Genomic DNA, 26,862 nt, shown 5'->3' with positions numbered 1-26,862 from the left:
ATCAACAAAAGGGCTGGAGAGGTGGCTCATTGAATCCTTGGCACCTCTGCCAAGATGCTTCCTGCATGGGTCTGGCCCTGGACTGGCCTCTTGGCTGCTGGATCTCAGAGCTCACCACAGGGTGGGAATGCCGCAAGCATTTCTGGCCTTAAGCTGGGCCAGTGCCAGCATTGCAGCATGGTTCTCCGAGTGGCCTCTTCTCCTTACCCCACTATCAGAGGGGAAGTTGCTGTGCATTGCTTATCTCAGCTCTGTGGGACGGGGGAGGGTGCAGAAGGCAGGCAGGCTGTTTCAGGGGGTCTGCCTGCTGTCCTGATGCACTCCTCCATGTCACTCTGGGGTCTTCTCTGGGGTCACCTCTTGTGGATGGCCTCCTGATCACTGAGTCCTGAACAGTCCTTCATCCTCCCAGCTCTCTGCTAAGTCCTTCCCAAGCTTCCATTGTCTGACTTGATCCTGTTACCTGTTGGCGACCCCCATCAGACATGTGCATTGTGACGACAGAGACCTAGTACTTCTTATGATTCTGCTTCCTGAGTCCAAAGCGGTAGGCCAGGGATACTGTAGGTGCTCAGGTAGCTCACCGAAGGGCGTATAGCCTCACCTCTCCATTTTAAAGAAGACAAGAGGCAAGCTATTAGCTTGAGTTTTCACAGCCAGCTTGGACTCAGTTCCAATGAATTTGAAGTTATCTCTTTCTGACTGCTAAGGAAGGAAAGGTGAGGTTCTAACCAGCAGGTAGCATTCACGAGAGTCTAAAGGGAGTCCAGGAGCCATGCCTGGCGTCACACACACAACTGTAATCCCAGCACTCAGGAGCCTGAGGTAGGAGAATTGCTACTCGCACCACTGTGCTAGGCTTTGTGTGTGCATGTGTGCACGAGTGTATGTATTTGTGTGTGTGTGCAGATGCATATGCACACATGTGTACATGTGTATGGCGGTCAGAGGACGAGCTCAGGCATTACCTTTCAGGAGTTTTTCACCTCCTGTTTTGAGTCAGGGTCTCTCACTGGCCCGGAGTTCTTCAGATGGGCTACAGTGGCCTCAAGGATCCATCTGGCTTTGTGCCCTGATACTGGGGTTACAGGCACATGTAGCCATGCCTGCGTTTGTTTTTTAATTAAAATTTTAACTATTTGTTTATTTGTGCACGCTCGAGTGAAGGTCAGAAGACAGCTTGTGTGAGTTGGTTCTTACCCTCCTAGGGCCCATCTTGAAGGCAGGCCATCAGGCTTGGGGGCAAGTGGTTTTCCTTATTCCACCATCTCACCGGCCCATGCCCAGCTTTTTCCAGAGGTGCTGGGGACTCAACCTCAGGTAGGACCTCATGCTCAATTAGTGAGCACTCTTACCCATGGAACCATCTCCCCCAACACACCTGTTTTAATGTGCATGTGTGAGTGTGTGCACATTCCTTTGTGTGTGGGTGAAGGCACCCACCTTGTTCCCGTGGAGGTCAGTGGACATGCCCTCACATGCCTCCCACCTATTTGAGACTGAGTCTCTGGAACTTGCATGTATAGGTCAGGCTAGCTGGCCTCTGAGCAACTCAACATCTGTCCGTCTTCACCTACCACCTGGCATGGCTGCAGTTACAGTGTGTGCTGCTGCTGCTCATGTTTTTTTGTTTGTTTGTTTGTTTGTTTTAGACAGGGTTTCTCTGTGGCTTTGGAGGCTGTCCTAGAACTAACTCTTGTAGACCAGGCTGGTCTCAAACTCACAGAGATCCACCTGCCTCTGCCTCCTGAGTGCTGGGATTAAAGACGTGCACCACCACCGCCCAGCTTTGTTCATGGGCTTTTATGGGGGTTGTGGGGATCCAAACAAACCCTCACAACCGCCAGGTACCTAAATTCCTGACTGATCTGTCTCCCCAGCTAGGCTTATTCATTTATTTGATTGTTTTTCTTGCTGTTGTGGCTTTTAACATATTTCTTTATTTTTGAGACATGGTCTCACTATGTAGCTGTGGCTGACCTAGAACTCACTCTGTAGATCAGGCTAGCTTTGAACTCACAAGATCTGTCTGCCTCTGCCTCCAGAGTGTTGGGATTCAGGTTGGTGGGCTATATTGGTTTAAATAAGATTAGCACCCATAGGCTTATATATTTGAATGCTTAGTTACCAGGGAGTGTCACTATTTGAAAGGATTGTATCGGTTAGTGGGTGTGGCCTTGTTGTAGGAAGTGTGTCACTGGAGGTCGGCTTTGAGGTTCCAAAGCCAGGCTCCATCTCTCTCTGTCTGCTGCCTGCAGGAGTCTAAGGCTTCAGTTAGGACTCTGGCGCCATGCGTTCTGCCATGCTCCCCACAGTGAAGATCATGGATTAGCCTCTGAAACTATAAGCAGGCCCCAGTTAAAATGCTTTATTTTATGAGTTGCCATGGTGATGGTGTCTCTTCACAGCAACAGAACTGTGACTAAGACATAGGCTACCATGCCTGGCAAGATTTTATTTTAATCGTGTGTTGGTGTCTTTGTGCAGGTATGTGCATGTCAGTGTGGGCACACAAGGAGCCACAGGAGAGCTGAAATTATGGGATAGGCTCTCACTGCAGCCCACACTGGCCTTGAGCTCCATTCCTTTCTCAGCCTCTCAAGTGCTTGGATGGCAGGCATACATCCCGCTAACTGGGCTGGAGGCAGTACTGGGGTGTAGAGGGAGCTATCTCCCCCTCACCTTCTTTCTCAGCTGCTGAGTTGGAGCTCACCCTTCAAGACTCCCTCCTCTGCACCACCCCACAGGAGGGCCAGGAGGGGAGGAGGCAATCTGCTGGGCACAACATCCTGGGTATGGGAGGAGAAGGTGGAGGGCATTAAAGGGCCCTGGGATGCTTCCAGTGTGGGGCCGTGCGAGTCCAGCACTATAAATAGCCCTACATTGACAAGGCACTGTTTTCAGCAGGGTAAAACAGCACTGTAGAGGCAAAAGCTTTATGTTTTAACAAGCCTGAGTTGTTGTTTGTTTGTTGTTAGTTCTTTTTGAGCTGTGCAACTTGGGTTAGATACTTCCACTCTCTGAGCTTCAGCTTGCTTTTCTGTTGACATTCAGTGAAAGGTTCAGGCATTATGCTGCTGGCCTGCCCCGGTTACCTGGCAGAATGCACTCAGGCGGTACTCTGGTCAGCCCAGGGTTCCATGAGTACTAGCTTGCACGCAGGTGCAAAGGACCCCTTTAAAAGACAGAGCCCCACCCACTCACGCTCTCTCTCCTCCCTCCCTCCCTTCCTCCCTCCCTCCCTCCCTCCCTCCCTCCCTCCCTCCCTCCTCTCTCTCTCTCTCTCTCTCTCTCTCTCTCTCTCTCTCTCTCTCTCTCGTCTCCTCCCTCCCCCACCTTTAATAAATTATGGTTAATTTATTATCTACGTTAATAATTATCTACGGTTCGCGTTCCATCGCGCTGGTTCCACCTCGCGGTTCTTTTCTAATTTTTAAACTTTTATAAAATGACAACATTCAGGACTCTAGTCCTGGCTGCTTAGAGTGTGGAGGGAAACAGGCCTTGTGCACCTGAAGAAAGCTGAAGGTTTGTGTAGACTAGCCGGGCACAGGAGGCAGGATGAGGACCCGAGGAACGGTGGGAAGATTTTCTTCACCCTCTTACAGGGAGCAGAGTCCTAGCTCACAAGCCCCACAGTGGTGGCCAGCCTGTTTCCTCTCACCTTCTCTTTGGGGCTCTATCTCCATTTATCTGCCCACTGCTTCCTCCAAAGCCCTCACACAAGAGGGATGAAGTCCCTTCGACCCAGTACTCATCTGTATGGGGTCCTGATTGGTTCTTCTGTGCTCCAGGCTGGCTCCACCCCCGTGTGCTGGCCACCTACCCAGGCAGGAGGGGGCAGCTGTGCCTGCGAGGGATGGGCTGGCCCAGCCCAGCCCAGACTCCTCTAGCCATCCCTGGTCAGGAGCCAGAGAAGGACCTGGGGACACAGTGCTTCTGAGAGAAGGTACCAGGCTAGGGCCAGTGGGCTGAGGGGTCCTGGCCTGGGGTGGGAGGGGTTGTCCCATGCTGGGTCAGGACAGGAAGTCAGCATCAGGTGTTGATTTCTCGCGCAGAGTCCCTGGCCACTGGTATATGGCTCGGACTCAGATTAAGCTCTCTCTTCCATCTTCTTCTTTTCCTTCATTTCTTCCTCCTACATCTCACTCCTCTCCTCCTCCTGGCCTCTCCCCTGCACTGCCCTGGGTCTCCCTGCCTTCCTAGGCCGTATCCCCAACCCTTTAATTCCCTGCTCCTGCCCACTGTCCCTGGACACCCCTGTTCCTTTCCCACGCCTGGGATCTCAGGTTGTATCCATTTGCCCTGCAGGATGCCACAGCTGAGCCTGTCCTGTCTGGGCCTGGGGCCTGCAGCAGCTTCCCTGTGGCTGTTCCTACCCCTGGCTGGGGCCTCCTGCCTCCTGGCTTACATCCTGACCCAGGCTTACGCTATGTATGAAAACTCTCATCACCTTCGCTGTTTCCCTCAGCCCCCCAAACGAAACTGGCTCTTGGGTCACCTCGGCCTGGTGAGTGTGGCTGTGAGGGTGACATGGGGTTTCAGGGAAGAAGGAATTGTGAGAAGCCTGGAATGGGCTCAAGGATCTGGGGACAGGGATGGGTTGGGGTCTAGTACAGCAGAATGATGTCATTCCACAGATGCACTGTCCTGAGCCCTTTGCACCGGGAATCTTCTCTGCTTCCATCTCCAGCTGTCTTCCCCACAGATGTCTTCCATGCTGCAGGGCTCCTAACACAGGCTGAGGACCTTGGTGTTCTCAGGCTTTCTGTGCTGGGCTTGAAGCCTCCTGAGGCGAGATCAGCGCCAGTCCAATGCCTCTATCCTATCTTTTCAGCCATCTCTGGCCTCCCTCTGGTTACAGACATGAGCTGCAATCCCACCCAGGCATATCCAGGGGCGTAGCTGGGCTAGAAGAGCTCTGGGGTCTGATTTCCCACCCCCTTTCAGTGTCTTCCTCTTATGTCTGGCTTCTCCACTGAGATGTACCAATGAGCCCTGTTGCTCAATCTAGATGTGAGCTGGCCACTCACTTCCCCTTTCAGACGCCTTCCCAGAACCCTCATCCACAACACACCTTGAACATCGACTTAAATCTGTTTTTCTCTCTGCCATTTGGTGACATTTGCTTTCCTTGTAAATGGCACAGTGCCAGGGGTGCAGAGGTTCAGCTGGACTACAGGCTGCCCTGCAGGAGCCTGGTGCCAGCAGCTGCCACCCTGATGGAGACCTAGGGGTCACCTCTGCTCCTTTGAGGTCTGCCAAGGCTACAAGTTCCCCAGATGTAGCCCTTCCTTGCAGGAAGAACCAGAGGTTACAGGGGTGCCATGCTAACTTTTCCAAGGTAGATGTGAACAGGTGCGTATTCACCCCAAGAGGCACCCAAGTAGCAAGTGTCCAGCTCCGTGAGAACAATGGGTTTATTAGTTTTTTTTTTTCAGAGAACAGGAGAGGGGTTACTTATAGGCTCATGGGTGATCCCCAAACAACTGTATCATTATGACGACGCACCCATCCTAGGTGACAACTTCATGGAAGCTGCACCAGAATCCTGATTTAAAAACCCTCCTTTTGCTGTATACTCTAGCATATCCCAAGATCACTTGCTGCTGAGGGAGAGCAGTCCCAGCTGGAGTCCCAGAAGAGGGCCTCCTGACCCTCCCTCTGGAGTCTAATGACTCCATCACCATTACCATTGGCCTGGCTACTACTCTAGTGTCTAGTGTTCTGCTGTTGTTGCCATGACTACCAGGAAACATAGGGAAAAGTTCCATGCAAAATTGGGCCACCTAGACCATGGAGGGATATGCTATAGTTCTGGTCTTTGCTGCAGCTTTGGATGATGAAACACGAACCACCAAACTCAACAAACCCACATGGAGTTTATTGGGAAATGGAGTGAAGGAAGGGGTAGGTGTTAACCGATCAGGAGCAGAAATGGAAAGAGAGAAAGAACAGATGGGAGGCACTTGCTTATAAAGGGAAAGGGAGTGGTTTAGAACAAGGCTCAGAAGTTGGGGCCGTTGAAACTGGAGTCGTGGAGCTGCCATTGGTCCAGCTCGGTGTGGCCCCAGATCCACATGGTTTCTGCATGCAGAGTCCTTATGCAGTCACCTGATGCATGCACAACACAGCCACGCAATCTTTGACAGCTTTTGAGCTGTCAATAATGAGAGACCATGTGTCAAAGATGGATCCCAGGGGAGGGAAGGTCGCCTGGACAAGAGCCATCCTGGGGCAGGGAGAGAGCCTGAGGATTAGAGAGGCCCTGAAACCAGGAAAGATTCCGTAAGGAGAAGGCACAAGCCCAGGAGAGGGCTGGCATGGAGTGACAGGTGGGTGCTGAGGAGAAACCGTGGGGCGGGAAGAGAGGAGTCAGGAGCAGGAACAGGGCCAGGACCCAGGGAGAAGGAGAATCCAGGACCTCCACAACAAGTCCTGAGACTACACTACCACTCGCCAGCTCCCCATGTGAGTTCCCTGTTGTAGTCTCCTCTGATGCTGGGACTGCTCCCAGGATGAGAAAAATCCACATTTCAAAGCCAGGGTGGACATCATGGTGACTTGGGGAGAACTCTGAACTAACTTCCACTCATCTGGGATAAGGCTTTGACATCTTGTGTTTCCACCTTTCAGACTCCTCATGCCTTGGAGTCTCACGAGCCTCAGAGGGAATGGTTCAATTTTGAGAAAATTGTTATACAACACATATAACCCTGCCCATGGTGACTGCCCAATGCCCATCTGGTGACACTAGTTTGGAGATTCTGGAAACTTCAGAAGGCAGGGTACAGTTGGAAGACATAGATCATTAGGAAGGGGTTCTTGGGGGTATGTTGTCCTCTGTGCTTTCTTATCTCTTTTTACTTCCTGTCTGTGTGAGGTGAAGAACTCCCCTACCATAGGCTCCTGTTGTCCTGAGGTAAAACATCAAGTGGGTGGGCTCAGCAGTCATTGACTGGTTGCTCTGACACCGTGAGCATTTCATCTGTTCTTTCAGGGACTCTGCTCACAGGTTCATGGAAATAACTAACACAGAGATTGATGGGTGATTCTGGAGGAACTCAAGAGTCCAGAATCTGATGAGAATTTAGACAGTAATACTGTGCCCATGAGGTAATGGCTGTGCTCATGAGGGAATGGCTGTGCCCATGAGGTAATGGCTGTGCCCATGAGGTAATGGCTGTACCCATGAGGTAATGGCTGTGCCCATGAGGTAATGACTGTGCCCATGAGATAATGACTGTACCCATGAGATAATGACTGTACCCATGAGTCTTTACAGGGGAAAGAACACTATGCTAGTAGTGTTCTATGGAATTTTCCTCTAAATTGCAACATTCCTTCCAAATTGAACACACCCGTGTTGAGGTACGTTCCTAGTGATGCAGCTGCTTTTGAGTCATCCCTGCTCCCTGTATGTAAACCCCTTCCCATAATCCTGTTAGTAACCCCATTAAAACTCATTGGTTGGTCAAATCAGACATACATTGGTCCAATGGTTACTTTTGGTTTGTCATGGTGAATAGGGTGTTGCATCTTCCCAGGGAAACTGTCACACACACACACCTTCTGTGTGACACACTAGCAAAGAACTTACAGACATTTTGTTCCTGCTCTGAGACTTTGTGGGAGGCTCAGTTTAAAGGTTTATTTGTGTGTGTGTGTGTGTGTGTGTGTGTGTGTGTGTGTGTGTGTGTGTGTGTGTGCGCGCGCGCGCGCGCGCGCAGTGCTTGGAGAGGCCAGAAAAGGGTGTTGCATCCCCTGGAACTGGAATTGCAGGCTGCCCCACATGGGAGCTGGGAACCAGCCTCAAAATGGCAAACCAGCTTTTTCCACATTAAAAAAATTGGCAGCCAGGCGTTGGTAGCCCATGCCTTTAATCCCAGCACTTGGGAAGCAGAGGCAGGTGGATCTCTGTGAGTTCGAGGCCAGCCTGGTCTCCAGAGCGAGTGCCAGGATAGGCTCCAAAGCTACACAGAGAAACCCTGTCTTGAAAAAAAATGGCAAACTAGTTTATTTGACAGAACAAATTTCAAAGCAGCAGGTTTTTCAGGCTGTTGCATGGTGTTGATGTTTGCTTTTTAGGCATGTTTATACTGAGAATTAGGAGCAAAAAGCAGGACAGAATAATGCAGAAAAAATTAGTAGTTTGGTCAGAAATATAGCACTTAGAAAGCTGGGACCAAGTTGTGACTTGTAAGGTGAGGAACACTGGAAAGAAGTCAAGGCATTGGAGAGACAGCTCAGTGGGTAAGAGGACTAGCTGCTCCAGAAGAGGATCTGATTCATTTCCCAGCACCTGCAGAGGGGGGCTCACAACCTCCTATAACTTCAGTTCCAGGATCTAACATCCTCTTCTGGCTTCTGCATATACTGCACTCATGTACACACACACACACACACACACACACACACACACACACACACACACACGCATGCACCATGGAAGAAGCAATCTTTTTTTTTTTTATGTATACAGTCTTCTGCCTGCATGCAGATCTCATTCAAGGCGGTTGTGAGCCACCATGTGGTTGCTGGGAATTGAACTCAGGACCTCTGGAAGAACAGTCATTGCTCTTAACCGATGAGCCATCTTTCCAGCCCGGAAGAAGGAGTCTTTAAGAACTGCTTCTATCAGACTGACCTATGGACATGTCTGATGCGTGTTTGTGAGAGTATTTTCTGATTATTAGTTGATCCAGGAGAGCCTGGGCTACACAGGTGGACCTGAGAAGTATCAGAAAGATAGACACAGGCCAATGAGCAAGCCAGAGTGAGCCAGTGAGCAGTGTTCCTCCCTCTAGATTCCTGCTTCAGTTTCTGCCTTGACTTCCCTCAGTGATGAACTATGACCTGGAAGTATAAGGCAAATAAATCTTTCCTCCCAAAGTTGCCTTTAGTCAGGGGGTTTTCTCAGCAGCAACAGAAGCAAACTAGAACAAGGATCAGGCTATGAAGTGATGCTGCCCCCCCCCCCCCCAAGACTGGATCTTTCTACGTCAATTAACAACTGACATGCCTCTGCTGATGAATCTTAGAAATTCAGTTCCACAGGACAACTCCTGCCCCCTGGAGTTCCCATAAGTAGCCTTCCCAAGGCAAAGTCTGCACTAAGTCTCTGTGACTCTGGGGATCCACAGTCCCAGGCTCAGTTCTCAGAGGCATCACTTGCTCTGTGGGAAACTGTGAGGCACTTCAGGGCAACTGTTTCCATGTGGAAGATGGGATGGAGGAGAACATAGGTTAATATGATATTCAGGGTACTGTGGAGATGGCTCAGTCAGTGGAGTGCTTGGTGTGCAAGCGTGATCGCAGCACTGGGGAAGTGCACACAGCTGGGTCCCCAGAGCTTGCTGGCTCACCAGACTCATTGGTGAGCCTCAGGCCAGTGAGAGATTCTGTCTCAAGAAAACAAAGTTGGGGCTGGTGAGACTGATGGCTCATTAAGGGCAGGTACTTGCTGCCAAGCCTGGCAATCTGAGTTCAATTCCCGGGACCCACATGATGGAAGGAGAAAACCAACTCCTGCAAGTTCTCCTCTGACCTCTACAGTGCACACCATAACACATGACTGCCCATTAAAACAAATTAGATGGTACCTGAGGTTGACCTTCACACACATGATCATATGCACACACAAGCATGAGCACACAGCAAGCTAAAATACAATACAGTGTTTAGGATCTGAAGTGAGGACGTGTCTTCTGTCCTGGGACTGAGGATGGGGTGGGGGCACCCAGGCAGAGCTCAGCAGTGTGGATGAAGTCCTGAATGGAACCCCCGTGGCTCCTTACCCTACTTGTTCTCTCTGGCAGCCCAGAGAAGCAAACACCAGGTGGGTCCTCTTCTTCTATAGATCCAGGCCTCGGAGGAAGGGCTCCTGTACATCCAGAACCTGGTGCGAACCTTCAGGGATGTGTGCTGCTGGTGGGTGGGGCCGTGCCAACCCGTCATCCGCATATTCCACCCTGCCTTCATCAAGCCTGTGCTCTTGGCTCCAGGTAGACACCATGCTGATCCCAACTTGCATATCCGAGAGTCTCAGGTGACCCCAGTGCAGTCAGCAAGGGCTGTGGTAGAAATGCCCCTGCTGCTGCCTCCTGTGACTCACCTGTGGCCGAGCGGCTCTTGTCTGGGGCATATCTTCGGGTGGCCTCCATCTTTCTGGTGTGTGTGCTATTATCTGGCTGCCCCTGATTCCCACCAGGGATTATATGACAATGTTTTTCTCTGGGGCCACAAACAATTGGTATATGTTGGCTTCTGACTGGCTCTCCTGCTGTGTCTATACTGTTTGGAGTGTCTGAAGTCTGGGACCAGGGGCTTTCATCGATATGACTGAGACCTTTTGAGAAAAATCTGAATAATGATGAGGCCTGTTTAGGTCATATCAGAAAAGTTAATTTTAATATTTTTTACATTTATTTTATGTGTGATGTGTGTATATGTTCTACAGAGCAAGGGTGGTGATCAGAAGACAATTTGTGGGAGTCATTTCTCTTCTTCTACTATGTAGGTCCCAGGAATCGAACTCAGGTCATCAGACTTGGTGGCCAGCTCCTTTACTTACTGAGCCATCTTGCTGCTCCCAAAATGAATTGTCCTCCTCTAAAGCTATATTTTCCTAAATACTGTATCTTATTTTATTTTCATTGTGTGCTCTGGCTGGCCTGGAACTTACTATGCAGACCAGGCTGGCCTGGAACTTGTAGAGATTCACCTGCCTCTCTCTCTCCATAATGCTGGGATTAAAGGCATGCTCCCCCACGCCTGGCCCAGAAGTGGACTTTCAAATCACATCTGGGGCCTGTCAATGGGTGTTCTGAGGTGTGTTTGACCAACTATGTCACAGTTAGGGCAGGTCATGTGTGTTTCAGTCATGTTAGCCTATGTGTGTCTGTGTCACATGACCATGTCAGGATCTGTCAGCACATGCTGGAGTGGACCGGAGCATTGGGTCTTTATAAAGGTCTGTGGAATGTGATGCTGGGCTCGGTGGGGAAGCATGTTTGAACAACTGTGTGAAGGTGTGCTGCATTGTGTGTGGCATGCCAGGCCAAGTCCTCTCTCTGTCGAGTGCTGCTCCATGTCTGGCCCTTCTGGTCTCCCTCGCCCCCTGCACCCTCTGTCCCTGCCCCCAACCCTACCATGTGGACTTGGAGGGGAGTTTGCAGATCCCAGGCTGAGGGCTCCATCCCTTCCATGCCCACCCTCCTGCCATGGCTCCTGACGGTCTTTGTTCGAACCAGCTTCAGTTGCTCCCAAGGATACAGTCTTCTACAGCTTCCTGAAGCCCTGGCTGGGTGAGTACCCGCAGGTGAGGGGTGGGAACACCCTTGGGGGTTAGGGGAGGTGCTGTCTTTGCCTACTGCCTTGCTACTCTATTAGGAGATGGCCTCTTGATGAGTGCTGGTGACAAGTGGAGCCGCCACCGTCGCATGCTGACACCCGCCTTCCATTTCAACATCCTGAAGCCTTATGTGAAGATTTTTAGTGACAGTGCAAACATCATGCATGTGAGTGCCTGGAGCCAGATCCCTAGTTGGAGCCCAGGGGACGAAGGGCTGTAGACCGATCTGGTCTCCAGTATTACTCAGTTGGAGGTGATAAAACACTGGTGCAGAAGCAACTTAAGGGAGGAACTCTCTGCTTCACACTCCACCATTTGGGGAGCCACAGTGACAGAAGTGACAGCGCAGGAAGCTCTGAATGGGGAATGGTGCCACTCACAGCAGGATGGGCTTTCCTGCAGTCAGGATAATCCCCACAGGCAAACCTGATCTAGAAAACTCCTCATAGAGTGAGTCTTCCCATGTGATTTTAACTGTGTCAGGTTGACAGTCAACACAGTCAGGGGTTAGGTAACCTCATGCAGATAATTCCTCACAAGCTTGCCTGGAAGCTTGTCTCCTAGGTAATTCCAGATCCTGTGAGGTTGGCAAGCAACACACTTCACCACAGAGGGCTGTGTGTTCACCTGTGTGTGCATGTGGAGGCCCAAGCTTGAGGCTGGAAATCGTTCATCTCTCTCAGCCTTACCCATTGGGGTAGGGTCTCTCAATCAAACCCAGAGTTCACAGATACAGCTAGTCTCCCTAGCCAGATGAACTGGGGGCCTATAACAATAAGTCTTTCCGCCAAACCATCCGAACCCTGCTGCCACGTGGGCCCTTTCTGCCAGGCTGTCCAAGCTCCACCTGCCACCACGTTAAGGTCCCAAGTAACACAGAGAGACTTCTATTAGGTACAAATGCTGCTTGGCCAATGACTAGGATTTTTCATCTGCTAACTCAGTCTTAATTATCATAAATCTATATATTTTATAAGACTTATCTTCTGCTGGTGCCATCTCTTGCTGGCAGATCACATGGTGATTCCAGAGCAGAGACCAGGAGGAAGAGCAAAAGGAAAGGGAACAACTTCCTTCTTGTCCTTCCTTATATATGAGTCTGCCTGCTATGTCACTTCCTGCCTGGATCTCTACTACATTTTCCAGAGCCCTCCTTGACTCCTAGTCCCACCTAACTTGCTGCCTCATTGGCCAGACAGTACTTTATTTATCATCCAATAAGACAAACACATACACAAGAGCACTTCCCCCATCAGGGGTCCTGTCTCTTCCTCCTGCATGCTGGGATTAAAGGTCATGCCAGGCTGGGGTCTTCTGTGATAGGAAGTGAGAAAGCCTGGGGCTTTCCTGAGAGAGTCACTGCTGCTCACTGAGATGTCCTCTGCAAACCCATCTGAGAAATAGCCCAGATGAGGACTAATAGGACAGTGAACTATTGGTATTCCTCGAAAGGATTCTCATGATCAGGGGCAGCAACCGCTCACACACCACAGGGGTGTGTGTGTGTGTGTGTGTGTGTGTGTGTATGTACACCAGTGTGTGCAAGTGTGAGCATGTACACCTGTGACTGTATGTGTGTGCATGTGGAGATCAGAGGTCAACTTTGGGTATCCTTCTTTAGTTTCCATCCACCTCGTTTTTTTGACACAGTGTCTCTTGTTGCCTGGAGCTCACCAATTAGGCCAAGCTGGCTATCAGTTGAGCCCTAGGGACCCTCTTGTCTCCATCTCTCTGGGGTTAAGATTACAGGTACATGCCACCATGACCACTTTTTTTAAAACATGAGTTCTGGGAATTAAACTCCTCATGTGTGGGTGGCAAGCACTTTTATGACTGAGCCATCTCACCAGAGCCCAGGGATATCTCTGAATAAATTTGTAACAATGAAGATCAAGAAAGCTAACATTGACTGGCCTTGTCAAATGTGGTCTCTTATCTTGTTTGCTTACTTTCACAAGCTTGTGAAGTAGAGGGTGCTGCTACCCAGTAAGGGCAGCCCTTGAAGGTCTGACATATCAGGGAGCTTGTTCAAGTCCACTCAGGTAAAGAAGTGATCTAAGCATGGTGGGGTTCAGGTTCCATCTTGGTTTGGTGAACAGCAAATCAGATCAAATCAGAGGCTGTGTCGGGGGGGGGGTTCCTTTTTGGTGGCTGGGGTTGGGAAGAGGCTCAAATGGGCCCAGCCCATTCCTGTCCCCATCTCTGGCCAGGCCAAGTGGCAGCGCCTAGCCTCCAAGGGAAGTGCCCGTCTGGACATGTTTGAGCACATCAGCCTCATGACCCTGGACAGTCTGCAGAAGTGTGTCTTCAGCTTCAACAGCAATTGCCAAGAGTGAGTCCCTGTCCTGGCCTGGGAACATGGCCCATAGGCACAAGGGAGGGTGGACTGGCCAGAGGGAGCAGAATGGCTTCCTGGAGGAGGTAGCTCAAAACTAGCGTTAAAGGACTTAGGATGTGCTGGGGCTTGGTGGCGCACGCCTTTAATCCCAGCACTTAAGAGGCAGAGGCAGGTAGATATGTGAGAGTTCGAGGCCAACCAGGTCCACAGAGCGAGTGCCAGGATAGGCTTCAAAGCTACACAGAAAAACCCTGTCTCAAAGGGGAAAAAAAAAAGGACCTGGGATGGGAGACAGTGAGTGGTCCTTCCAGGAGGTGCAGTTATTCCAAAGATGGCATGGAGATGCAGGTCTGCATCCAGCAGTGAGGGTGGAGATTAGTGTGTCAGGGGAGATGGTGGCTCAGTTCTAAGGACCCAGAAAAGCTAGGTCAAGGGATGTGAACTTCATTATGAGAGTTCAAGGAAGCCACTGAAGGTGTTTGAGTTTGCACTGGTCAGATTTCTCCTACTGTAACAAAGTATCTGAGACAATCAACATCAAGAGAAGAAAAGTTTGTTTGAGCCCAGGGTTTTAGAGGCTTCAGCCAGTATCAGCTGGCCCCTGTGATGAGCGTGGAGAAGAGGCTTTTCAAAGTAAAGAGAGACGGCAATGACAGCGGGTTAATCAGTCCCCACCTGGGGCTACAGTCCCTGGGGCTCTGAAGGCATGTTGTGTGTTACGATTCCTGAGGAGATGTGGACAAACATCTACTCACCCCGGCTAGAGACCTGTGACAGACACCACCAAAGTCCAACTTGGTGAACTGTAGGTCCTGCTGCCCTTCTCAGCCCCAAATAATCACACAGGTGCTATATTACTTATAAAACTGTTGGCCGGTGGCTAGGACTTCTTATTGGCTAGCTCTGTCTTACTTATTAACCCATATCTATAAATCTATGTATTTTCATGTGGTCTTGGATTACTGGGGAACATCTGGCGCATCCTGTCATCCCGGTCTCTACAAGGCATCCCTAAGTCTCTCTCTGCCTACTTTTCCCAGAATTCTCCTAGTCTTCTAGTCCTGCCTATCTTCCTGCCTCTATTGGCTATTGGCCAGTGTTATTCATCAAACAATATGAGAAACATATATACAGAAACACATCCTCCATCAGTGAACCAATGAGTTCTATTGGGGTCACTTACAGAAGCAGAAATGACTCAAAGACAGCTGCATCACCAAAGCCCACACCAGCATGGGTGACAGCTCACAAATCTGGAAGCCTGGAGCTCTCTGTAGCTCTACAGGTCAGAGTGTCTCCTCTCTCCAGCAGTCCTTACTACTTAAGTAACTTTGGGGAAGGAGAGGCCTTGTGTACCTGGTGAGTTTGGGGTATTTTCTGAGACTAGAGAGTTGTTTACTTCCTGAGTCTTAATGAATCTTGCTCCAGGATGGAATGTGTCAACTCAGAGGAAATTACTGTACAGTAAGGCAGGAAATGGAAATGAGAGACATTTTCTTCAGTGGTGTAACTCCTTGGTAAGGTGTCCACAGGCCTGCAAATAATCCCAATTAAACTCATTGAGTCTTCAGTAATAACAATTGATAGTTATGGACATAGAAGTGGAAAGAAGATGAACTGGGAAGAGGAGGGGGAGGGGCCTGGGTGGAGGAGAAAGGGAAGGAAGGAACCTGGGGTCCACTCTGTGCTCTAGGGCATGGGGCCAGCTCACACGGACTCAATGAAGAACAGGAGATGGAGGCGAGTCTCAGGGCCTTTCTCTGTGGTGGATAAACTGACTTTTCCCCTGGGAGATTTCCCTAAGATGGGCACTCTGGACAAACCAAAGTCCACCTCTGTGAGACCCATGAGTGTTGAGGAAAAAAGAAACACAGCTCTCACCTGAAGAGGAGAAGAAATTGTTTATTCTGGAGCCAAATATGAGCAACCATGGCCTGGAAATGAACTCAGGTTTCCCCAAACTCCATGTTTCAACATGGTCAGAGTTTGATGAAGTTTTTATGATAACAAAACAGAGAAAGTCATAAATTGGGGCAGGGGGGTGGAGAATCGGCTCAGTGGTTAAGAGCACTTGCTTGGCCTTGTGCAGGACCCAGCTTCAGTTCTGGGGGATCCAATGCCCTATTTTGACCTCTGTGGACACCAGGTGTGCACATGGTACACATGCATACATGCAGGCAAAACACTCATACACAGAATAAAATAAACCCCAAAATATCAAAAAACAAAGTCATAAATCAAGGCACTTTAAAAATGCATGGAGGCATCAGGTAGACAGGTTAGCGCAAAGTGGGAATGTCTGCTGTGGGGCTCAAAACCATTGGATGATGCGCTTGGCCCTTTGTGGTTGGTGGAAACTGCGGTTTTGTTAAGTTACTACAGTTGAAAAGGTTTTACTTGTTAGTCACAAGGACGCTAGGTCAGACACAGAGATGGGCTAGGAATGGTGACTGTTATGGGTGCTAAAGGCAGTCCAAGATAAGTTGTAATTAGACTCTGTTCCTGAAGCACTCCAACTCTCCACAGTTACTGAAATTCTAATCATCGAAGCAGCCTTGCAGAAGGTTCAAGGACAACTGCAATTCCTTCTAGAAACTCCTTTACACAGGTTTACTTACTTACAAAGCACAGTGGAGGGGTTACTTTCAGGAGCGTGGGGAACCCCCAAATAGATGCACCACCACTGAGACCCACCCCATCATGGATGGTGACCTCATGGATGTATATGGAGTCCCACTTTCAAGATCACTTCTGGAAGGTGATAGGGGATAGAGAGAAATAGTTGGAGTTGAAGGTGAGAGTCTCCTGATGCACTTTTCCTCCATCTACTAGGGGGCACTAATAGGTCTGTTACTATCACCACAGACCTGGGTACCACTTTACTGATCTGCTCTAGTTGCCATGGCTACTGGGCAAAGTCCAAGATGGCATCAAGAGTAAACTTGTGCTTTTAGTTTCTCTACCCACATGGGCAGCAGCTCATGGCTGCTGAGGTGCTTCTTAGTGTCCACAGATGTTACAGCATCACCTCCTTTATGCCTACACTCTCCAGGAAGCCTAGCGAGTACATCGCTGCCATCTTGGAACTTAGTGCCTTAGTGGCCAGAAGGCACCAGAAGCTGCATCTGCACGTGGGCCTGTTCTATCATCTCACCCGGGATGGGACGCGCTTCCGGAAGGCCTGCCGCCTAGTGCATGACTTCACCGACGCCATCATCCAGGAGCGGCGCTGCACCCTCCCTGATCAGGGTGATGATGATGTCCTCAAGGCCAAGGCCAAGGCCAAGACTTTGGACTTCATTGATGTGCTGCTGCTGAGCAAGGTGGGTTCCTCATGGGGAGTGGAGGGCTGGGGCTGGGATGATAATGTGACATGATAAGCTGAGCATGCTCTGCCTTTACTGTGTCCTGGACCCTAGGCAGGCTCCACTCATCACTGGAACCAGGCGAACTAAGGTGTCTGGAACCCTGCATGGGTATCTACATCCTTTGAGCCAACTCAGAGAGGGGCTCTGAGCACAGAGAGGCTGTTCTTGACTTCCCAACTACAGGTTGCAATCTTTGCGTGTAACCTAGACAGAGGGCAGGAAGGAGACCCTGAACATCAGCCATGCCAACTCTCCCCATCCTTACTTGTCAGGCTCCGACCTTACCCATCACTCCTGGCCCCTGGTCCTGGCTGAGAAGAGAATACAATCCAGGGTAACCTGCCTTTGCTATTATCATATCAAAGTAGAAAGGGTCATGGACCTTCAAGAGAGACCCAGCCATGGTGGGTGAATAGCATTTGCCAGCACAGCCAGGGACAGTTTTGCACATAGTAGGGGGCAGTAAGAGCTGACTTCCCCCCTCCTCTGGGGCTGGGCATAGGCCTCAGCTGGTATAGTGCTTGCCTACCATGCACAAGGCCCTAGATTCTATGCCAGCACTTTGTAAACAGGACATAGTGTTCCTGCCTGTCATACCAGCATTCATGTGTGACAGGTGAGTCAGAGGTTCAAGATTGTCCTTGGCTGCAAGTGAGTTTAATGTCAGTCTGAGTTACATGAGACCCAGTATAAAAAGAGTTGAGGGAAAGAAAAGAGATAGGTCTTGATGTAGAGGGCACTGGGCAGCCACAGAAGGTGCTTGAGGAAGGAGCCAAGGAAGGGACACAGCATGTATCGGTGGCTGTAGAGATGATGACACAGGGACTTCCATAGCTGAAGCTTTAGGCACCTTTGCTCTTGCAAAGAACAGAGGTTGCCACTGAGTGTCTTCCTTGATCACTCTCCATCTTGCTTTTTTATGGATTTAGGTTTATTTATTATATTTTACATGTATGAATACTTTGTCTGCACGTATGTATGTGCACTCCATATGAGCCTGTGCTCATGGAAGTGAGAAGAGGGCTTCAGATCTCCTGGAACTGGAGTTACAGTTGTGAGCCACCATGTAGATACTGGAAATTGAATTTTAGTCTTCTGTAAGAGCAGCAAGTGCTCTTAACCACTGAGCCATCTCTCCAGCCCTCCACCTTGCTTTTTGATTACATTTTATTGATTGATTGGTCGATTGGTGGTGGTGGTGTGTGTGTGTGTGTGTGCTCACAGGTCACAGAACAACTTGTAGTAGTTGGTTGTCTCCTTCCACTATGTGGCATCCCTGGCATCAAACTCCTGTCTTCACACTTGCTGACAAGTGTCTTTACCTGCTGAGCCATCTCTCCAAACCTGGAGCTCACAGATCAGCTGCACTGGCAACTTAAAGAGCTCTGGGAATCCACTTATCTCAACTGCGTGCTAGGATCATAGGCAGATGCCACCTGCCTGGCTTTTATGTGGGCACTGGAAATCTGAACTCAGGTTCTCCTATTTAAGTGACAAGTGCTTTACTGACTGAACCATTTTCCCAGCCCTGGGTTGGCCACAGCTATTATTTTCAAGCAGCAGTTTGACAGCTATAAGGCTTATGTAGGACAGCTGTCACATCTTCTTTCCTGCCAACAGGAAGGGAGTGAGGGTGGTGGCAGGAGTGAGGAAGAAGGAAGGGAGATAAGATTCTTGGGTTTCTGTTTTAATAGCATTTTAAAATCACACTACTTATTTGTTTGTTTATTGTGTGTATCTATGTGTGTGGGTGCCTGAGCCACAGTACACATAGTGGCTGGAGGACAACGTTAGGGACTAGATTTTCTCCTTTTGTGTGGATCCTGGGATTAAACTCAAGTCATCAGGCTTGTGGTAAGAACCTTTCTGCACAGAGCCTTTCGTTGGCCTTTTCCTAGATACACACAGGAGCACACTCTTTGGAATGCTGTTCTGCTTCTGACTTCAAAGGCAATCACATTCAACTCCTTTTCCAGACACTTGTAGTACAGGGATAAAGAACAGTGATGTGTTGCTGGTCCCTCCAGGGTTAGGACCGAGGTCAGCAGTCAGGGATGACATCACTGGTGTAGGGACTCTGGTGAGGGTGATTAACATAGGTGCAGGGGTATGGTTGGTTGGGTGTCCAGATGGACCAGGGATCTTCAGAGACTGTTCAGGTTAGATACAAGAGTGTGTAGAACTGGTGCCATTTGTTGTCTTTCCTTGTCTTCAGGACGAACATGGAAAGGCACTGTCTGATGAGGACATCCGAGCGGAGGCTGACACCTTCATGTTTGGAGGTGAGTGTCCATAAACTGCTACAGAGTGTGTGTGTGGGGGGTCTGTCTGGGCACCCTGGCGGCATGGTAGGTGGACCCTGGATTCCTCTTTCCCCTTCCCTGTCCTTCCTGGCAATTACACTTCCTGGGGACTGAGCCACCTGTGTGGTGTCCACTTGGTGATGCTGAAGCAGCAGAGACTCCAGGCTGCCAATCTGCCCTTTAGGCCATGACACCACGGCTAGTGGGCTCTCCTGGGTCCTGTACAACCTGGCAAGGTACCCGGAATACCAGGAGCGCTGCCGGCAGGAGGTTCGGGAGCTGCTGAGGGACCGTGACCCTGAGGAGATTGGATGGTGAGTGCAGGTCCTGGTGTGTTTCTGAGCCCCTCACTTGGCTCTTTTCTCCAGAGAAAAGACAAGATGGGAGAGGAAAAGAGAGAAGAGGAAGTCTGCATTTAGATGGGGGGAGAGAGGCTTTGAAAGACAGAGGTAAAGGAGGCAGAAAGGACATGAGGGAGGGGAGACAGGAAGGTGTGTGCGTGGTGTGTGTGTGTGTGTGTGTGTGTGTGTGTGTGTGTGTGTGTGTGTGTGTGGTGAGGCTAAGATTAATCAAGCTGGCAGCAACTGAGGTCAGCAGCATAGACTGGGAAAGCAATGTTAGTGTCTTTGAATTTAACTCAAGGGCATTTATGGGGCTCAGAGAAAGTTTGAGCAAAGGAGAGGCACATCAGTTCTGTATCGTAAAGGTCCTTGTAGGATTCTTCCAAGGTCCTCTCCTGTCAAATTGACCTAATTGTACACTCCTCTAATCTTCCATAAAAATTTTAGCTTTGTTTATTGGAATTCCTTTGAAACATCAGGTGAGCTGTGTGTGGTGGGCACATGTTTAGTCCCACCTATTTGGGAAGCTGAGGCAAGAAGATCCCTTAAGTCAGGAGCTGGAGATAAGTTTGGGCAGCATGACAAGACCCTGTCTACCTCAAAACACAAAACAGGGCTGGAGAAATGCAGAGGCCTCCAGCTCAGTTCCCAGGACCCATGCTGGGCTGCTCACAATTTTGGGTCACTCTAGCTGCAGAGGATCTAATGCCACCAGCCTCCTTGGGCACCTGCATGCAAACACACACACACACACACACACACACACACTTTAAAACCCTTAAAAAAAAAAACCAAAACAAACAAAAAGGCATTATCGGAGTGTTAAGTAAATAAACAAACAAAAAGCTCTCAATCCTGCAGGAAGAGAACAGGCATGGTGGCATGGCACTGGGCTAAAGGAGTGAGTGATGTGTCCCAGAGTTCAGATTTTGAACCAGTTAGCTGCCCACACCAAGATTTCATCATGTTGTTGGCTCTGCATTCCTTGTTAAAGTTTTCCAGTGGGTTCTGCTGTGTTTTCTAAGCATAAAATCACTGTCTGGGGTGCTGAATGGGGCTTGGTGGGAGAATATGGTGCAAGGCCAGGGGATGGATCCTAATTCCCACAAAACCTAAACTAAACCCCAAACAAACAAAAACCAAAACAAACCTCCTGAGCACCTCTCTCTGCTAAATTGACACCTTTACCCTTCTATAGCAAGTTACATTCTTTCCTTTTTTTTTTTTTTCTTGGCTAATTACATTTGCTAGTGTCTCCAGTACAGTGATGAAGAAGAGCAAAAGCATTAGATATATTTATTTTACTTTCTGCTGTTTCATAGTTTGGTTTTCCTCTATATTCCAAAGACAGCTTTTTTTGCAGATTTGTTAACTTAAAATTTACTTTTAAAATTCTCTCTCTCTCTCTCTCTCTCTCTCTCTCGCTCTCTGTATGTGTGTGTGTGTGATTCTAATTCTATTTCCTAATTCTATGATTTACAAGCATTTTGTTTAATTAAAAGTTAATTGCTAAAAAAGTTGGTTGCTAATAAACACACAATTAAGCTAATTAATCAGTAAGCTAACCAACTGTTAATTAATAATATATTTTGAGATAGAGTGTCACTGTGTGCCATAAGCTGGTCTGGAACTCATAATCTTCTTGCCCCAGCCTTCCCGCTGTTGGAATTTTGTTTTGGTTTTCTAGTGTCACTGTTGGGGGTTGAACTCAAGTCTTCAGACTTGTCGGCAAGTGCCTTTACTGACTGAGCCATCAGTCAGTCTGTGCTTTTACAATGGTCAAGTACTTCATCTCAGTATTATTTTATTATAGGGAGAAAGCTCTCACTGGGTCACAAAGGAGCCGGAGTGCTCTCATTTGCTCTGGTTAATTATTGATTGGGTTTCTCAGGGATGACCTGGCCCAGCTGCCCTTCCTCACCATGTGCATCAAGGAGAGTCTGCGACTGCATCCACCGGTCACCGCTATCTCCCGCTGCTGCACCCAGGACATTGTGCTCCCAGATGGCCGGGTCATCCCCAAAGGTACCCATGGCATCAGAGAGGAGAGGGAGGGTCCGGCAGACAGTTTGTCTTGACCTCTTCACTTCCCCCACAGGTGTCATCTGCCGAATAAGTATTTTTGGGACCCATCACAATCCAGCTGTGTGGCCTGACCCAGAGGTGCTGTCCCTTAATTTTCCTACGTTGTGGCTGGGGTTCTTGAGGAGAAGGCGTGTGTGTGTGTGTGTGTGTGTGTGTGTGTGTGTGTGTGTGTGTGTGTGTAAGCCCACTCGTGCATGCACGCGTGCGTTGCCCTTGACCTCAGGCTGTAGTCAAGGATAACTGTAAACTTCTGATCCCCGGGGCTTCCACTTCCCGTGTGTTGGGATGACAGCACTGTGCCTGGCTTATGTGGTCCTGGAGATGAGATCCAGGGCTTTGTGCCTGCGAGGCTAGACCTCTACCAACTCAGCTACTTCCTCAACCCCAATCACATGCTTTATGAAGCAGGGTCTCCGGTATCTCAGGCTAGCAAGGGTACCACTATACAGCAAGATTGAGCCTGAACCGTTGATCCTCCTGCCTCCAGCTCTGGGGTGCTGAGATGACTGGTTTGCACCAATTTGGTTTTATGCTGGTGCTGGGAATGGAATTCAGGGTGTGCCTAGCCGCACCCTGAACTCCAGGCGAGATATCCAGGAGGCAGAGATATCAATTTTTTTAGAGATTTATTTATTTATTATGTATACAGTGTTTTGTCTGCATATAAGCCAGAAGAAGGCACCAGATCTCATAACGGATGCTTGTGAGCCACCATGTGGTTGCTGGGAACTGAACTCAGGACCTCTGGAAGAACAGCCAGTGCTCTTAACCTGTGAGCCATCTCTCTAGTCCCCTGAGAGATCAATTCTTAACTTCCACCGCCCACGGAGGACTCTGCTCCTGGCTGTGCTGGAAGATGGCACTCACCCACATGTCTTTGTATCTCCTTCAGGTCTATAACCCCTTCAGATTTGACGCAGACAACGCCAAGGGCAGGTCACCCCTGGCTTTCCTTCCCTTCTCCGCAGGACCTAGGTGAGGCCAGAAGTGAGAGGGCGGGGTCTGAGGCTGACAGGGCAGGGGGCGTTGGGATGTTTGGGATGGGGGTGGCGCTAGCATCTCCCTCCTGCTTCTTTACACAGAAAAGGTTTGGGGAACCGGGGAGGGAAAGGGGAAGAGCCCATCTCCATGCCCAGAGTCCCTCCTTGGTTGCTGCTCTGGACCAGGCTCCGAGGATGGCAACGCCCACGCGTCGTCCCAGATACCTTGGCCTGGGGCCAAGTTCTAGTGCTGTGTTGGTCCCGGGTGGGGTTTAGGACACAGAGTCCCCACTCCACTCCCCCGTAGGAACTGCATCGGACAGACTTTCGCCTTAAGCGAGATGAAGGTGGTGCTGGCGCTGACGCTGCTGCGCTTCCGTGTCCTGCCGGACGACAAGGAGCCCCGCCGGCAGCCGGAGCTGATCCTGCGCGCAGAGGGCGGGCTGTGGCTGCGGGTGGAGCCGCTGAGCTCGCAGTGACCCCACACCTGGCCTGCGAACCCCCGACCTGAGCACTCCCAGCAATAAAAATCTTTGTCACCAGAGTCTGAGCCTCACTAAGCATCAGCAGAGAGCCTCTCCGAGTCCAGGAGGCGCGCCCCCTATGAGCCACCGGCAGCCAAAGGTGTTTGAGCAGTAGAGGGACGGTCGGTTTCATGGGGCAGGAAGATTCATATTGATTGTTACGCGGAAGGCAAGGCTCTGGGCACACGTGTGAGGGATTACCTGGGTTACATCAATTGAGGGGGAATGGATCCGTAACTGTAGGTGGCGCCATTACCAAGTTTGGGCTCTGGGTTGAAAGAAAAGGAAAAGCCAGGCTTTGACTATGGTTAACCGGTTAAAGACACGGGCTGTGCTTAAAGGACTCGGGGTTCGGCTTCCACCATCCACATGGCGGCTCACAAATGTCTGCAACTCCAGTTCCAGTGGATCCCATGGCCTCTTCTGGCCTCCCCAGGCACTTGGCACGCGTAAGGTGCAAATATAATAACCACGCACTTTAAATAAAATAATGTTTTTTGTTTTGTTTTTCGATTTTTCAAGACAGGGTTTTTCTGTGTAGCCCTGGCTGTCCTCAAACTGGCTCTGTAGATCAGGCTGACCTTGAACTCATAGCTCTGTCTGCCTCTGCCTTCCAAGTGGTGGGATTAAAGACGTGTGTCACCAGCACCCAGCAAATAAATAAAATTTGAACTCCCAAAAAAGGAGAAAGTGAGCCAGCCACCTCATGCTTCTGCCACCAGACCGTTCCCACCAAGCTGGACTGTGACCTTGAACAGTGAGAACCAGAATTAACCTTCTCTATCTCTGTTACTTTTCTATTGCTGTGGAGAGATACAATGAGAAGCGATTGTGTAGATTCTGTAATTCTACACTATACTATAGAAGACAGAGTGTTATTCTTTTGTTTAAATTAGGAATAAAGAAGAAAAGAGGTGGATGAGACATATTAGACATATTAACTAGTTTATTATAGACCCGGCAGAGTAGGGAGACTAAGAGAGAAGAGAAACAGGGTAAATGGCTGACCGCCATGGTTGGTCGCCATAGAGAGAGAGAGAAGAGAAGCAGAAGCAAACAGAGAAAAGTAGAGAGTGTAGAGAGAGAGTAGAGAGAGCATAAATGGACAGGGATCTGTCTTTTAAAGGAGTCCTCTGCACCTGAGTGCAGATTTAGTTCCCATGGAACCCTGGGCTGACCAGGGTTCTGCCTGATTGGATTCCACCAGGTAACAGGGGCAGGCCAGCATAATGCCTGAACCTTTTACAGAGTTTATTGGGTGCTTACAGCTCCAGAGGATGAGTCCAGCGCTGGAGCGGTGGTTCCACCTCATGTCTCATCCACAAGCATGAGGTGGAGAGAGCTAACAGGAATGGCCCCGGGCTTTTAAAACCTCAAAGTCTCTGACTCAGTGACTCGCCTCCTCCACTCAAGCAAGGCTTCTTCAGAGAAATGTAACCAAGGAAAGGGCATGCCCAAGCCCCTCTGCCTTAGAGAGAAGAGCTTACAAAAGGCTGGTCCAGAGTGCGGAGGAGAGCTGGCAGCCTGGCAGGGTTCCTAGCTCCCTTCCAATTCTTGCTACCGTTCCCCTGTGTCAGTTCTATCTGTAATTCCTTCTGCCTTCAGAGACCTCCATGGTTCCCCTGATGCTAGGTGCTGGCCAAGAGAGACAGGCTTAGCCCTCACTGTGTGCCCAGGGCTGTAGGAAGTGTCAGGAGGTGTGCCCCTCCTTCCCCTCTTAGCTCCAGGAACCTTTGTCTTGTGTCTATTACATAACACCAGGGAGCCTGGTGGGGTAGGATGGAGAGGGGGTCAGAGCCATTCCATTTGACTCCTGAGATTTAAAGCTAGACCTTTGGAAAGAAAAACATCACCTCTGAAGAGCTGGGGACCCGGAGAATGCTGGGTGCTAGTGTAAGCTCAGCTGTGTAGGGGCAGGTTAGCACCTCTCTCTGTTCTTCTGTTTCCTCACCAAATAACAGACAGCACAACCACGAGGAGTGAGCATAAGGGACTTGGAGTTGTGCCTGGCACATAGTAAGTGCTCAACAAACAGGGCCCCTCTATAGGAAAGCCTCAGTGGGGCATCACAAGCCTGTCTCTTGCCACCTTTATTTCATTTTTTAAAAACAGGGTCTCATATATCCCAGGTTAGCCCAGTCTTATTTTATACCCTAGGATGACCTTGAAGCCCTGATCTCTGTCTCTGCCTCCCAAGAGCTGGGATGACAAGTGTGCTTCATTTACCAAGCCCTGTTTGTGAAGTGCTGGGGATGGAACCCCAGCTTTCTCCATGCTAGGCGAGCATTCTATCAGCTGAGCCCCAGCCCCAGTCACCAAAACCCGTTTTTGTCTTTGCATTTTGGTGCTCAGCAGCTGTAGGTTTCCTTCTTTGCCTCCTGTAATCAAGATGCAAGCTCCAAAAGACAAGGGCTTTCCGTCTCCTCCATTCCGGTTCTGTTAGCACTTGTGACCAGATCTACAATGATGCCCGTGTCCTCATGCTCATGGATACTCCATCCTTGCAGCCCCAGTAACTTGCTGTGGTCGTCTGCTCAGCTGACTGTCTGGCTCTCTCAGCCTTGGATAGAGAAACCTACTTTCTGCATGGAGCCATCAATGGAGAGTTGGTCCAAGTGCTAGGCTGAGAATGAGCACTCGACCCAAGTAGGACGTCTGCATTAAGTCTCTCACCCCCAAGTCTCAGGGCACATCTCAGAAGAGGTGAGAACCGGCTGGAGTGTGGAGAGAAGAGCTGTGAAATGCTGTCTTCCGGACAGGACATGGTCGTCATGATTATGTTGTTACCCTCACATGATCAAGCCAATCAAAACCCCAGCAGACACCGTGATGATGGTCTCCAGACTCCGCCCCTCACTGAGGAGCCATGGCAGTGGATAGATGCTGGGGAGAGACAATCGTTCTTTTTTGAGGTTGTGGCCACTGGCAGATTTCCCATGATCTAATGGATATCTATGTTCCCATGCACATATGGGCAGCGCTAACTGCATTTGGTGGGTTATTTAAAAAAAAAAATGACATGAAGCTGGGAAGGGGAGGTGTTACGGGAATATGGGAGGAGTGGAGGGGGATGGGGTAGGCGCAGATTTCATTGTGTGCATGTATGAAATTCTCAAAAAATAAAGGGAAATATTTAATAAGTGGTGTGGCCCCGCTGTCAGGGAAACAGACTTGTTGGGAGAATAAACCCTTCCTGGCTCAGCACTGACCAGTGACTGACAGGAGCTGGCCTGTCAGTCTCCACAGCTTCTGGGAAATCACACTCAAGTGCCATTCCAACAGTATAACCACTAGAGGGCTAATACGCTGTTGTGTTCCTCCTAGGATATTTGGTACTCTGCTGCGTGTGAACACATTGTCTTTTGCTTATAATTTTTCTTAAATTAATCTCTCTCTCTCTCTCTCTCTCTCTCTCTCTCTCTCTCTGTGTGTGTATGTGTGTGTGTGTGTGTGTGTGCATGACACGGGTTGAGTGTGGGGTTTCTAGAACAACTTGTGGGAACTGGTTCTCTCCTTTTGCCATGTGGGTCCTGGGGATAGAACTCAGGTTGTCAGGCTTTGCAGCAAGTA

The 26,862-nt window shown here is 49.7% G+C and overlaps 1 protein-coding gene across 1 annotated transcript; it reads left to right on the top strand.

The window, feature by feature from the left end:
- The first annotated feature begins 4,312 nt into the window (after positions 1-4,312).
- Positions 4,313-23,247, top strand: LOC100761725 (cytochrome P450 4F3). The gene is made up of 12 exons (XM_035451693.1): positions 4,313-4,510; positions 9,860-10,004; positions 11,253-11,306; positions 11,392-11,519; positions 13,564-13,685; positions 16,744-17,014; positions 19,275-19,341; positions 19,547-19,676; positions 21,595-21,728; positions 21,802-21,866; positions 22,681-22,763; positions 23,076-23,247. The coding sequence occupies exons 1-12, from the start codon at positions 4,313-4,315 to the stop codon at positions 23,245-23,247; spliced, it is 1,569 nt and encodes a 522-aa protein (XP_035307584.1).
- Positions 23,248-26,862: the final 3,615 nt, after the last annotated feature.

Source organism: Cricetulus griseus (assembly GCF_003668045.3).
Source record: "Cricetulus griseus strain 17A/GY chromosome 1 unlocalized genomic scaffold, alternate assembly CriGri-PICRH-1.0 chr1_0, whole genome shotgun sequence".
NCBI lineage: Eukaryota > Metazoa > Chordata > Mammalia > Rodentia > Cricetidae > Cricetulus > Cricetulus griseus.
The sequence above is the reverse complement of the archived record's forward strand: the minus strand, read 5'-3'. Positions and strand labels throughout refer to the sequence as shown.